We start from the raw sequence: 12,867 nt of genomic DNA, 5'->3' as shown, positions 1-12,867 counted from the left end.
CTATCATTTACTTCTGAATTTCTAAGTTTTTATTTAATGGTTTTGATTTGAAATATATATATTTAATATTAGTATATCTTCATTATTTGCTCTTATTTTAAGGCCTTGTATACTTTGCTTCATATATTTGCTTTGAACTCTCCTTTACTAAATGATACTTACCACTACTATCCTTGTTCATTTGTTCAATTGACATAGTTTTAGCCTAGACTTCTATTTATCTGTATTACTTTATATACTTTTGGAATGTATTCCTCCAAACAGTTGGTCATTTATCAAAATGCCATTTGTTGCAGTGGTTTTCAAACTTTTAAAATCATAACCCACATTAAGGAATATATCTTACATCACAATCCAACATACGTATATATAACAGAAACAAAAACCAAAGGCCCACAAAATAATACTTATCAGGTGATACCAAATGTTTTCTGTTTTTTAAAACTCTCATGACCCACTAAACTGATTTCATGACTCATACCTGGGTTATATATAAAAATCTTCAGTTTGAAAAACATTCATTTCTTCTACTGATTTGGGATGTTCTTATCATCTAAATACTTATAAGTACACTTGGAACTATTTTTGAATTTTTTATTTTGTTCTATTGAGTCCAAACATACCAGTCCTGAACTGCTTTAATTATTGTAGCTTTGTAGTTCATTCTAATATTGAATAGATTCAGGTCTTCCTCCCATTACCACAAAATATCATCATTCTTTTTCAAAAAATTTTAAGGCATTCTTTCAAACTAATTTTGTCATTTCTGAAAAACAATTTCACTGGTATTTTGAATGGACAAAAGAAAAATCTGTAGATTGATTTGGGGAGAAATGATATTTTTAATATGTTAAAAATGCACATCCAAAAACACTACAAGTCTCTATATTTAAAAACAACAACAACAACAAAAAAACGGGTTGCGGGATACATCCCCAGTCGGGGGCGTGCAGGAGGCAGCTGATCAATGACTCTCTCATCATTGATGTTTCTATCTCTCTCTCTCCCTCTCCTTTCCTCTCTCTGAAATCAATAAAGATATATTTAAAAACAAACAAAAAAAACAAAAACACTACAAGTCTCTTCCTTTAATCAATATTTTACATTCCTTATAGTTTTCTACTTTCCTTCATAAAGCTTGTTTACTTCTAGGTGTTTTATTGTAACAGCTACAACTTTCATAATATTACATAATTGTGAAAGTACACATTTTGTTCCTGACTTCCCTGGAATGCTGCTAGTATCCCACCATCAAATTTTAATGTTAACTGAGAGTTTGGAATAGAAGCTCTCTTTCATATTAAGGAACTTTCCTCCTAATCATAGTTGACTCAGTTTGGAACAAATATTGATTTTTTAAATTTTATCGAAAGGCTTAAAATATATTGACGTCATCATATGGCAAAATAATAGACAAGGTTATAGTATAAAAGAGCAAACCACAAAAAAAGGCAAGGAGATATACAATTACTAAGAGGCAAAGCAGAATAACAACGTAGCCTTAAACAGAACAAAAATAGTTATCTTTGAAAATGAGTAAAATCATAGAAAATGTTAAAGTGGCAAATCAAGACATAAATTTTTTTATGTGCTGAATGATGCTACATCAAAATATATAGCAAAGTCAGAAATTGGAAAACAAGAGCAGTAGGACATTTAACCTGTCTCCGTGACTTCTCTCACTCAGCCATTTATTGATCAAGTAGGTAAAAAATAAGTAAGCACTGAAAGGAGCTACAGAATGAATATCAGTTCTCACTGATGACAGGTTCCCTCCTGCTCCTACTCACAGTTCTCTCTCTCTCCACACAATACTGAGGAGAGGGAGAGTTACCAGTCTTTTCTTAGACAGATGGTGGGCACAATGCAGAACATCTTCCTACTTATTTGGAAAATCTTTTTTCAAGAACTGAAGCCACTGAAGGCAAGTGCTAAAATCTGGATATGTTTTCCTCACTTATGCTCCATCTGTCTTAAACTTACGGTCAATTCCTCTAAGATTTTCATATTATAACATTATCTGTTGGTCTTAGATCAGCACAATGGAAAAAACCTAATGTACTTCAAAGTGCACATTATACAACTGTACACATTAGATTTACTAATACTAAAAACTTTAAACAAATCTTAATAAAGTTCGTATGTCTAAGTGTCCCCATTTGATATGTCCTAACAAAAGTATGCACTCATATGACCACCCCCTCAAATTAAGGGAACATTTCCCTAACTCCAAAAGTCCCTCTTGCCCTTTTGCAGTCAATTCCCCATACTTTACCCCAGGAAACCACTGAGATTTTTATGTCAATCTCTTTTAAAGAATGGTGACTTATCCTTTGAAGTAAATTCACTTTCTGATTTGCCTTTTGAAGGAATATTTGTATTCCCTTTTAGATTAGAACCCTGGGGTGTACCCTTATCCCTCTGACCTATGCCTTGGAAGATACCTGTTATGTCAACATGGTAAGTAAGCCATGCTTAGACAAGAGACGTACTAAATTCAATTAGGGGAGGAAAACGAACAAATTTGATATTAAGACATCTTACCTACTGGCTCAGAGATCTTTCTCTTCTTGAAATTTGGCTTAAACACAAAGCAGCCCTACAAAAAGAAAAAATAAAGCATAAAGTCAAATTAGTCAAGGAGCAGATAAATTAACCAAGTATTTTATGGATAAGCAGATTTAAAATAAAAAAAAAAAAAAGTGCCCTGGCCAATGTGGCTCAGTGGTTGGAGCATCAGCCTGTGCACCAAAGGGTCCGGTCGGATTCCCAGTCAAGGACATATACCTGGGTTATTAGTCTGTCCCCCAGTAGGGACCCGTGCGGGATGCAACCAATCCATGTGTGTGTGTCTCTCCTGTCTCCTCCTCCCTCCCCCTCCCTTCCACTATCTCTAAAATCAATGGAAAAATATCCTTGGGTGAGAATTTTTTTAAAAAGTGTTTCTTTAAAGTTCTAAGAAATCACCTCTTTCCAATCTAGTTATAGAAGGAAAATTCTTAAACAATACAACAACCATCCATTTCTTTCTCCTCCCTCCTATGGCATGTTCATCTTTTTTTTTTTTTAATCCTTACCTGAGGATATTTTTTCCATTGCTTTTCAGAGCAAGTGGGGGAGAGAGACAGAGAAACATCGATGTGATAGAGACACACTGACTGGTTGCCTCCCGGGGATTGAGCCTGCAACCTAGGTTCATGCCCTTGGTGACAAACCCGGGACTCTTCAGTCCCCAAGGCCAACGCTCTAACCACTGAGTAAACCAGCTAGGAAGGGATGTTCATCTTTAATTATGCTCTTTGGGACCTGATATAAGAGGTAGACAAAGAAAATAAATGCTGACAAAATTTAAACGCAAAATTATAAAACTCAGAGAAGAACATTAGTAGTATACATTAAAATGAAGATCAAGAAGATATAAAATAGTGATGCTCTCCCATCTCAAAAGAAGTATTTGTTACTTAATTAAACTCCAACTATCTAGAACTGTAATGGGAAATAGAGAATTTGGCTATTATTGTTTCACCTTTCTTCATCTGATAAACTTATTCATTTATCCATTACAGATCAATTCAAATTCACCCACTCTGGGAAATCTTCCCCAATTTTCTAGTTAGAATTATTCCTTCCTGTAAGATCTCACAGTACTTGAATATCTTTATTTTAAATCTCTTTCATTCTGTATCATAGTTATTTAGGGTCTGTCTCCCAAGTAGTTTGTGAGCACCTTCAGAGCACAGACTGCAGTTAGTTCAAGATCATTTCCCCAATGTTTAGGATAGTGTTAACATATATATTAGGCAATCAGTATACAGAATGAATGCTTGCCAAGTAATATTCCTGGTAATTTCCTAGTTATATTTAGTTCCATGTTATTATTTGACTAGTGCTATATAGTCCCCAAGCTGCTGGTCCTATGTTTATTCTACCAATTCTAAAGGTACACGTCATGGACAGCTTCTAAAGATTGCCATTTCTATGGAAAATGGAAAAACATATCTCGAAAAAGTCATCTCAGGATAGTGCTAAAGACAGCAGTGCAAATATAAAGTGCCCATTTGGATTATAGGATCCAAAGTAAGAACTCTGCCTTATACTCTTGTATCTGCAGCTAGTGGAACTATTTAAAATACACAAACATATTTAGAAAAATCATGTGGTACCATGTCAAGCTTGTAATTACCTCCTTTCTATATGCATCTGCAATTCAGTAAAGGAAAAGGAGCTCTGAAGGAATGAGATACAAAGAGTGTCAAGAATGAATCCTAATGTATGGCAGTGGTAGTAATATGGTTAACCACCTTGAACTCCTGGTCAAGGGATGGTGTTTGAGATGGAGGAAGAAGTCTAGGAGAGCCCACAGCAAGAAAATATGACAAGGAAAGAGAAGTTTAGATAGGTTACAAAAAAGAAAGCTGGCAGTTACACGAACTCAGGAGATAGTCTTTAAAGATTATTATTTATGTAAGGCACCCTCGGACCCCTTCATAGTCATTTCAATACAAGCATTTCTGTTATAATGCCATAAGTGTTCTCCTGAAAAAAATCTCACAATTCTGCAAGACATATAAAAATAAGAGGCTTGTCTCGGCCAGATGGCTCAATTGGTTGGAGCATCATCCCATACACCAAAAGGTTGTGGGTCTGATTCCTGGTTAAGGGACATACCTAGGTTGTGGGTTCGATCTCCATTCAGGGAGGGCACGGGAGGCAACCTATTGATGTTTCTCACATTGATGTTTCTCTCTCTCTCTCACCCCCCCTTCCTTTCTCTCTAAGGATCAATAAAAACATATCCTCGGGTTACGCTTAAAAATAATAAGAGGCTTATGCAACAAAAAGGATTAGAGGACAGACCATTCAAAACTTATAGAACTTTACAACCAGGGCAAAACAAAAACAGTACCAATCCTAATTTAAAAACAAAACAAACACTAGCAGTTAAATTTCTTCCGGCTTGCACCTAGCATCACAGTTAGCCAATCTTTTGTAAACTTAAACCTAAGCTTGATATGTAGTTTTGGAAGGCACTGCTTCTCATAATTTTTTTTAAAAATTAAAATTAGATCCATGGTGTAGCCTTCTTTATTGATCTGGTTTAATACAGAGAGAAATGTCTTTGCAGCTTCTTCATCTGCATTCTCAGCGTTATCAGACAGCTTAAGGGACTTCCAATGCACTCATAATATTACTAAAGGTCTTACTTTGTCTATAGCAGTGCTATCCAATAGGACTTTCAGTAACGAGGGAAGTATCAAAATCTGCACTAATATGCAGTCACAGCCACATGTGGTTACTGAGCACCTGAATGTGGCTAGCGAGACTGAGGAATTAAATTTTTAATTTTATTTAATTTTACTTTATTTTAAATACCTACATGTGGCTAGTGGCTACTGAGTTGGACAACAGAGCTCTAAAGTTTATTTTCTTACCAACTATACTATGTCTTGCAATCCCTGGCCATCTAAGCAGCCAATATGAGATCTATATGATCTCCTTACACACATACACATACACACACATCCCTACACTGCTTTTTCATTCTCATTTTTCATAAGGCTCCCTTCTCTATCTCTACTCTCTGTTTATACAGATTCTTCAATTCTTTTATTTAATGTGCCATTTTATTTCCATCTTCTGGGCCAAAGAATACGTCATTCTCTCTGCTAAAGCCACCCCGCGCCCATACCCCGCTCCCCAATCCTTCACCTAACTTCTCATTTTTCAGGTCTCAGCTAAAATGTGACTTTCTCCAAAGGCCTTTGCTGACCTTGGGCAATCTAGATTAGGTTCTTCTGGTTCTTCTGCTCTCACTTAGAAATTTCTTTCTTGCTAACATTTATCACAGTTCGTGGTCAGTTTATCTGTGTTTGATGTGTTTGTGTGCAAAAGCTGAGTCTATTCGGTTTACCCGCGTATCCCGGTACCTAATGGAGTGCTTGGCGCACAATAAACATTTGAGAAGGAAAGGGCGGAGACTGTGGCACATCCTCCTGAGAGTCGATCTCAACAAACCAGAATTTAAAAATTCTCCACTAAGCCAAAACACTAAGGCAGGCGGGTATCTTCGCTCCCCAAGCAAAGTTAGCCTCAACTGGACCTGGAGCAAAGATCTCAGCTCTGCCCGCCGCACCTTCCCCTGAAGTTAGTACACCTAGGCCTACGATACCTCCGCTTCATGCCTCCTTCAAAAGGGAAAGAGACTGTGGCGGAGTCTTAGTGGCGGCCCTCCCCCACGTACCTTGGACACCGAGGAGGTGGCCATGGACCCAGCGGTTCGCTGCAAGCCAGAAACTCGGGATTTCCCGCGCTCCCTCGCGGCAGCAGGGCAGAGGTTAGTGGCGGGCCACTGGGCTTCTTGATTGGCTGGCATCACCCTCCAAGGCGGGCTTCCGGCGCGCGGAGGCGGGGCTGCGGAGGTGGGCGGGGCTCCAGAGCTCCCCGCTGGGACGCGCTTCTTGGAGGCAGACATGGCGTGTGGCTTCCGCAGGTCTATTGCCTGTCAGGTACGGACTTGGGGACTGGCAGAGGAGACCCCTGCGGAGCCCCGCACCCCGAAGCCGTTTCACTGCTGTGGGCCGGTCCTCAATCAGCGGGGGGGCGGGTTCTGATAAAACTCTGTTTCTGCCGCTTCTTCCCAGTGGTTTCAGCTGCTAAGGCAAACCCGGTGGAGGGTTTGGCATGCAGCTCAGATCAGTTTTCAGCATGAAAAGTAAACTTTGAAAGGCTCATGTTGCTTCCTTCTCTCCTTCCCACCCTACAGCTTTGTATGCTTTATCTGGGTTGAAAGTTACTGGGCCATGATTAGACCCCGCAGAAATTAATGTTGACCTAGTGAAACAAAGATTTACTCAAGGATCGTAAACCAAAAAGTACAACTATGCAATACCCAGAGTGTCTGAAGAAAGAAAAACTGAGGGTTCTTATAGGAAAATTAAGTTCTTAAAAATTAGTTCTGGACTCTTACCCCCTGAATTCTCAGGTAATAATTAGTCCTGATTGTTAACATGGAGGGCAGCTGCTATCTTCCTAAGCAGTGGTTCTCAAGCCTTGGCTGCAGACTGGAATCACTTGAGCATTAAAAAAATACGTAAGCCCAGGCCCACTCTATAGGTCTTGAAGCTCTAAAAGTCATCAGGTGATTTTGATGTTCATCCAGGCGTTGTAACTACTGACCAAGGACGACCGGGAGGCAGAAAGGTATAGGGCTACGTTCCCCACACTTCACTGCACATTGCAATCAACCCAAGAACTTTTTAACAGCTTGTTACTCAGGTCACACCCTGTGCTAATTAAATCACGATGTTTGCATGAGCCAGGCATCAGTATTTCCTAAAGATTCCTGGGTCCCATTCCAATGTGTAGCAAATTGTGGGAACCACAGGTATAGTGATTAAGAACACTGACCATGAAGACATGTGGGTTTAAATCCAGCTTCTCTGGTAGGTATGTAAGTTCTCTGTCCCTCATTTGTAAAATCTGGAAAATTATTTAGCTACTTTATAGGCTTGTCATTAGGATATAATGAATTAATACATATATAATACTTAGGATTGTGTTTGGTACATTGTAAACACTCAATAAATATTGTTCATTATTATGTTAAATTAGAATACTGAGAACAGTATTGTGAACCCCCTTTCCACACCACTACCATCCCAAAGGCTTTCTGATGTGGGGGACCTAGTTATACATTACCCTCAGTGAATGCTTTAGCCACGCATGAAGTTAGATTACCAGAAAGCTACATATCTGAACCTTGTTTAATTTTCAATGAAAATTCCTTAGCAGTACTTTTATAAAGTTGTACTTTTGTAAAGAAAAAAAAAATATTTTTCAGTTTTGCAAAAGCAATATCTGTTTATTGTTAAGAATTAAGTGATACAAAAGGTGCAAAGAATTTAAACGTTCCTATAAATCATCATCGTCAACAGGTTGACTTTCATTTAGATATATTTCTTTGCAGGTGTACAGGCAGGAAAAAAGAAGGAAGGAAGATAGGAAGACAGGGTAGATACGCTTTTTATAAAAATTGGGCTGTATTGTAATGAGTTTTTATTTTTAGGTTTGTTTGCTTCTTTAAAAGTTCTATGACGAGAAATGTCCAACTACTAAAAGTGTAATAGTGCTAGGATTCCCCATGTATCCATAACTGAAATACTGTTTTAAATAAAAAGTATTAAACATAGTTTTGCTTGAATTTAATGACAGAAAAAGAAACCAAAGTTCAAAGAATTATTGGTGTATTTCCTAAATGAGTCCTCTGTAGTTAAGAAAAGAGATTATGCAGAACATTACAATTTGGAGTGTTTCTTTAAAATCTTGATGTTTCAAATTTAGACAGTATTAACCCCTAGCATGGGAGACCAGGACATTAGAACTCTTGTAGTTGGCATAACTTTCTTCTACCTTTCCTAATTTGTTTGGGTAACTTTCTCACTCAAAGTTTGTAACACTCATAGTATGTTTATTAACCATATCTGCACAACTTGTCTGCTGTTCATTTTATATTGACTTGGATAAGATGCTTTCTATAATGCTTTTCCTGGCGCATGGCTTAATTAGCTGGATTTCTTTATAAGTAGCTTTTCCATGAGAGGCTCATGGCGCTTTATTTTTTAAAAACTTTTTTTAAAGAAATTATGACTTTTCAGATAAAATAACCCTGGGTATATCAAAAGGAGGTTTAATCATTAGAAAATTAGCATGTTTAGAAATAATATCAAAATAATAGATTTAGAAATAATATCAAAAATCTTCATTTTAGAAATAAAGCTATAACAAAATTGTTTAGTTCTGATTTTGAATTTTCCAAAGACTTGTACCGCAGATGCAAATACTAGAACAATCCAATGTTATTTTTTTAGTTTCCAATTTTCATATGTTGACAACTAATTCAAACTAAAAACAACAACTAAGCAGGTGAAACAAACATACCAGTCTGCAACTTCTTTAGTGGATGAATCTAGTCTGGTAGAATATCATTGCTAAGTTATTTGCTTTAACCATGTGATTAGGTAACATGGCTATAAAGTAAAGTGCATTTTTTTTCATCTCTGGATTTTTGATTGGGTGCTTTATTTTTTGAAATTTAGTAACTTAGCCTGATGTATCTCTGTTAAACTTTCTGTATTATATTTTCCTGACATAGTGATTTACTTTGATTTGTAGATTGTTTCTTTTTTTAATGAAATATTTAATCATGGAGAAGAATAAAGGTAATATTCATGTACCTGTTACTAATTGGGATGCATTCATAGGTTGTAAGTGACTTGCACAGATATGGTAAACACAAAACGTCATATGTGAAGAAAGAGAATTTGAAACCAGGAATGGGTAGCCAGGAGATTTTAATACTTGCAATAATTTACTTTTCAATTATTAAATTTTATATAAGTGGTAATTAAACTATATCCTTCTGCCACCTGGGTTTTTTTGTTTGTTTGCCTCAGTTTTTAAAAAAGATTTATCTATAATGATACATTAAGGTTTAATTTTTCATTTTACTGCTGACTAGTGTGCCGTTGCCATAATATACTACAATTTAAATTTGGTTCTTTATTTCAGGGACATTTTTCCTTTTATTGAATATTATGCCCTATTATCTCCCATCACTTGGTCACACCTGTGATTCCAGCGGCCACTTGTGTGAACAGTTTCACCTGTGCTTCCATTCACTTATTGCTAACAGCATCCCATCCTGTCTGAAAGCCTTCTAGTCCCAGCCCATATCAGTTGAGGTGTGGTGGAGTTAATGTCAAGGACGGCCTTCAGTCAATGGGGATGAAAGCTCCTGCTTCCTATTTTTGGATAGACAATTTTGGTTAACATTGTGTATGTTTCTTAGCAGGTAGTTATGGAAATTAAGCCCGCATTGCCTATAGTAGTGACCTTGATAGCACAATCTTACATTAACTTTTTCTCCTCTTTTACTCTCCCCAATCACTTCTACCCTCAGGAATCACCTCCCAAATAGACTACCTGCATACAATCCTTTTCTCAAGCCCTGCTTTTGGGGGAGCCAAGATATATATCTATGAATATTTTTAATTTATCTTGGGTTTTATTGATTCAGCCCCAGGGCTTCTGATAAGTGAGACCTAGTTAGGATGCCCTGCTAAATAAGACTGCTCTATTCTGCTTCAGAATCTATTATATCTGTCCTTGGCTATCACTTTTTGAAGAATGGCTTTGGGCTTTGTCTCTATCCTTATGTATTTGCTACTGGAGAACCAATGTACCTATCTTCCTGTCCTCTTGCTTTGCTGCTCCAGAATTCTTTTCATCTTGCCCAAAACTGAAAGTCTGACCATTAAACAGTAACTCCGTGTACCTCTTTTCCCCCTCATCCTTTTATTACAAGAATGTTTCTGTGCCTCTGTAAAACTACTATTGAAGATACTTTCTATTTTGGTGTTCATATCTTCATGTGAATATAACTTGGTCTTAGAATTTACTTTTAGGAAAAATTTGTTCCTCCTGACTTGCTAGATCTCTTACTGGATAAAACCCGCTGCGTAGCTATGTGCCCTTTGTGCCTTGGTTTCCAAGAAGCATAGTAACTATCTTTAGCTTGTGTTTTCTGGTATAATTTTACACTTCCACTTTATTTTTATGTTTTTAAGCCCCCTCGGAGCCCTTTGGAGCAAGTGAGATGTAATAATAAAAGAAATAAACATTTTAAAGTAGTTTTTAGTTTATATAAGAAAGAGAATTTTTTGTTTTGTTGAATTGAATGTAAACATTTTGTGACCTAAGTTCACAACGTATTTGTCACCTGAAATGCTTTAAAATTATCTGTATCACCTTTTTCTTCAGCAAATTTTAGTTCTATTTAAGAAAGGCAGAAAATGTTAGTGGTTATGGATAAGTTTTTGAGATGTGTCCAAAATAAAACCTTTGAAAGGAAGAAGGAAATAATATTTATTACATCCTTATTATGTGACACATTTTTCTTAATCCTCACAAGACCCCTGGCTTATTATTTAACAGATGTATTATCCCTATTTGTCAGATGTGAAAATTTAAGCTTATCCATGTAAAATGACTTTCCCAAAGACGCATAGCTAGTAAAAGTTGAACTGGAATTTGAACCCTTTTTTTCTAAGAGAAATTATAACAGAACCTTTATTGCTGAGTATCTGCATTGGCAGGAACATTTTGTGTATAAACATGAACTGTTACAGCCTTTAAATGCTTTGAAAATATTTATCTACTTCTGAGAAAATATCCTAAAGAAATACCTTTTTGTAGGGGATACAGTAATGTAGTTCCTAAAGACTAGATAATTTAAAAATAAGGACTGTACTTTGAAATTTAAATTTAAAAATCATATACTAGATCAAAGCAGAAACGTACAGAGCATCTTAAAGATAAATGACAACTCCAAGTCTTCAAGTTTTGAGTTTTTCCTTCTAACGTTTGTGAAATTCAACAATTTTTTTTTTTTTTTTTTTTACAATTTGAAAGTAATGTTACTAGTCAGGAGACACTCCAGAATGGTTACAAACACTTCTGAAGAATATTTCTTCTTATCTTCTTTACTTTTCCTATTTACCCCATTTCTCCCTTGTCTTCTCCCTCAACAGCCATGGTTTGTCTGTTGCAAAGGCTTCATCAAAATTGAGGAGGCAGGGAAGAAAGATGAAGACAATTTTAAATTCATTATGGCTGTACTGCTATCTCACTGTTTTCATGCATTTCTCATTGAAAGAATATAGGTATGACATGGGTTGAGTGTAGGTTCTGGTTTTAGATTGCTTGCATTCACATCCGAGCTTTTTCACTTAAGCAAGTTACATAAATTCTTTGTATTTCAGTTTCATCATTCTTGAAATATCTGTAATAGTGAGAAAGTCATGGGATTATTTCAAGGAAAAATGAAGGCATGTAAGATGTGCCTGCCATGTAAGAATTATTCAATAAATGGGATTGATTAGGGCAATAGTTCACAACTGTTGCTATGTATTACACTCATTCAAGGAGCTTTTAAAAAATACAAATGCCCCCACCCCTGCTATCCTGGGTTTCATATTTTTCTCATTATTTGTTTGTTTGCTTGTTTGTTTATTTTTAAGTGCCATGAGATTTTTGTCTCTTTTGCTGTATCCCCAATTCCCAGAATAGTGCTTAGCACAAAATAGGTACTCAATAAGTACTTTATGAATGAATAAAATGAATTATCTTTGTTTCCTCAGTGGTTCATCTCTCTTTTTGTCGAAAAAAAATTTTTTTAATTTACAAATTAAAAAAAATTTTTTTGGTGGGTGTAGGCAGTTATGTTTGTTACTTTAGAGTCAAACCCTCTTCTCACCCTCAGTCCCTAGTAACCACAGATCTATCCTTCATCCTGAAAGTTTGGGGTTTTCCAGAATTATAAGTAAATTGAATCATACACTGTAAGCCTTTTGAGTCTGGCTTTTGTCACTTAGCATAGTGCATCTGAAGCTCATTTATGTTGTTAGGTGTCTCAATATTCCTTTTATTGCTGAGTACTAGTACATTGAATCTGGAAAAAATATATTAACAGTCTTGCTCGGTTTTTTTTTTCTTTATTTTTAGCTTTCCAAAGTATTGGATCTTCCACCAGAAAGCTTGATCAAGTCAATATCTGCAGTTCCAGTTTCCAGAAAAGAGTTAAGTATATTTGTAATAATTTAAAATGTTGCTGACTTTATAAATATACAAAAAAATGTTATTCTTCAATTTCCTTGAAATGAACCAAAGTAGTAGTATCCTTGTGTTGTTTTGATATTTACTTATGCTATACTTAAGTTACTTAATAACTATACTTACGGCAAAATCTTTATGAAGAATGAAGAATGAGGTTCACATTTAATCCTGTAATAGCAAAGGGAAGAGCCAAGA

The 12,867-nt window shown here is 36.2% G+C and overlaps 2 protein-coding genes across 3 annotated transcripts in view; one reads left to right on the top strand and one right to left on the bottom strand.

Annotated features, from left to right (window-relative positions):
- The window catches only part of ORC3 (origin recognition complex subunit 3), a 49,561-nt gene extending 43,264 nt beyond the window's left edge, over positions 1-6,297 (bottom strand). For both annotated transcript variants that reach the window (XM_016207297.2, XM_016207298.2), the window contains exons 1-2: positions 6,242-6,297; positions 2,545-2,599 (exon numbers count right to left, since the gene is read on the bottom strand). In XM_016207297.2, the coding sequence (XP_016062783.2) occupies positions 2,545-2,599; positions 6,242-6,265 (79 nt within the window). In that variant the 5' untranslated portion in view covers positions 6,266-6,297. The remainder of the gene's footprint in view (positions 1-2,544; positions 2,600-6,241) is intronic.
- A 173-nt stretch (positions 6,298-6,470) lies between these two features.
- Positions 6,471-12,867, top strand: part of RARS2 (arginyl-tRNA synthetase 2, mitochondrial) — a 51,775-nt gene continuing 45,378 nt past the window's right edge. Inside the window, exons 1-2 of the mRNA XM_016207299.2 lie at positions 6,471-6,506; positions 12,562-12,635. Coding sequence (XP_016062785.1) covers positions 6,471-6,506; positions 12,562-12,635 — 110 coding nt within the window. The remainder of the gene's footprint in view (positions 6,507-12,561; positions 12,636-12,867) is intronic.

Source organism: Miniopterus natalensis, chromosome 5, assembly GCF_054644295.1.
Source record: "Miniopterus natalensis isolate mMinNat1 chromosome 5, mMinNat1.hap1, whole genome shotgun sequence".
NCBI lineage: Eukaryota > Metazoa > Chordata > Mammalia > Chiroptera > Miniopteridae > Miniopterus > Miniopterus natalensis.
The sequence above is the reverse complement of the archived record's forward strand: the minus strand, read 5'-3'. Positions and strand labels throughout refer to the sequence as shown.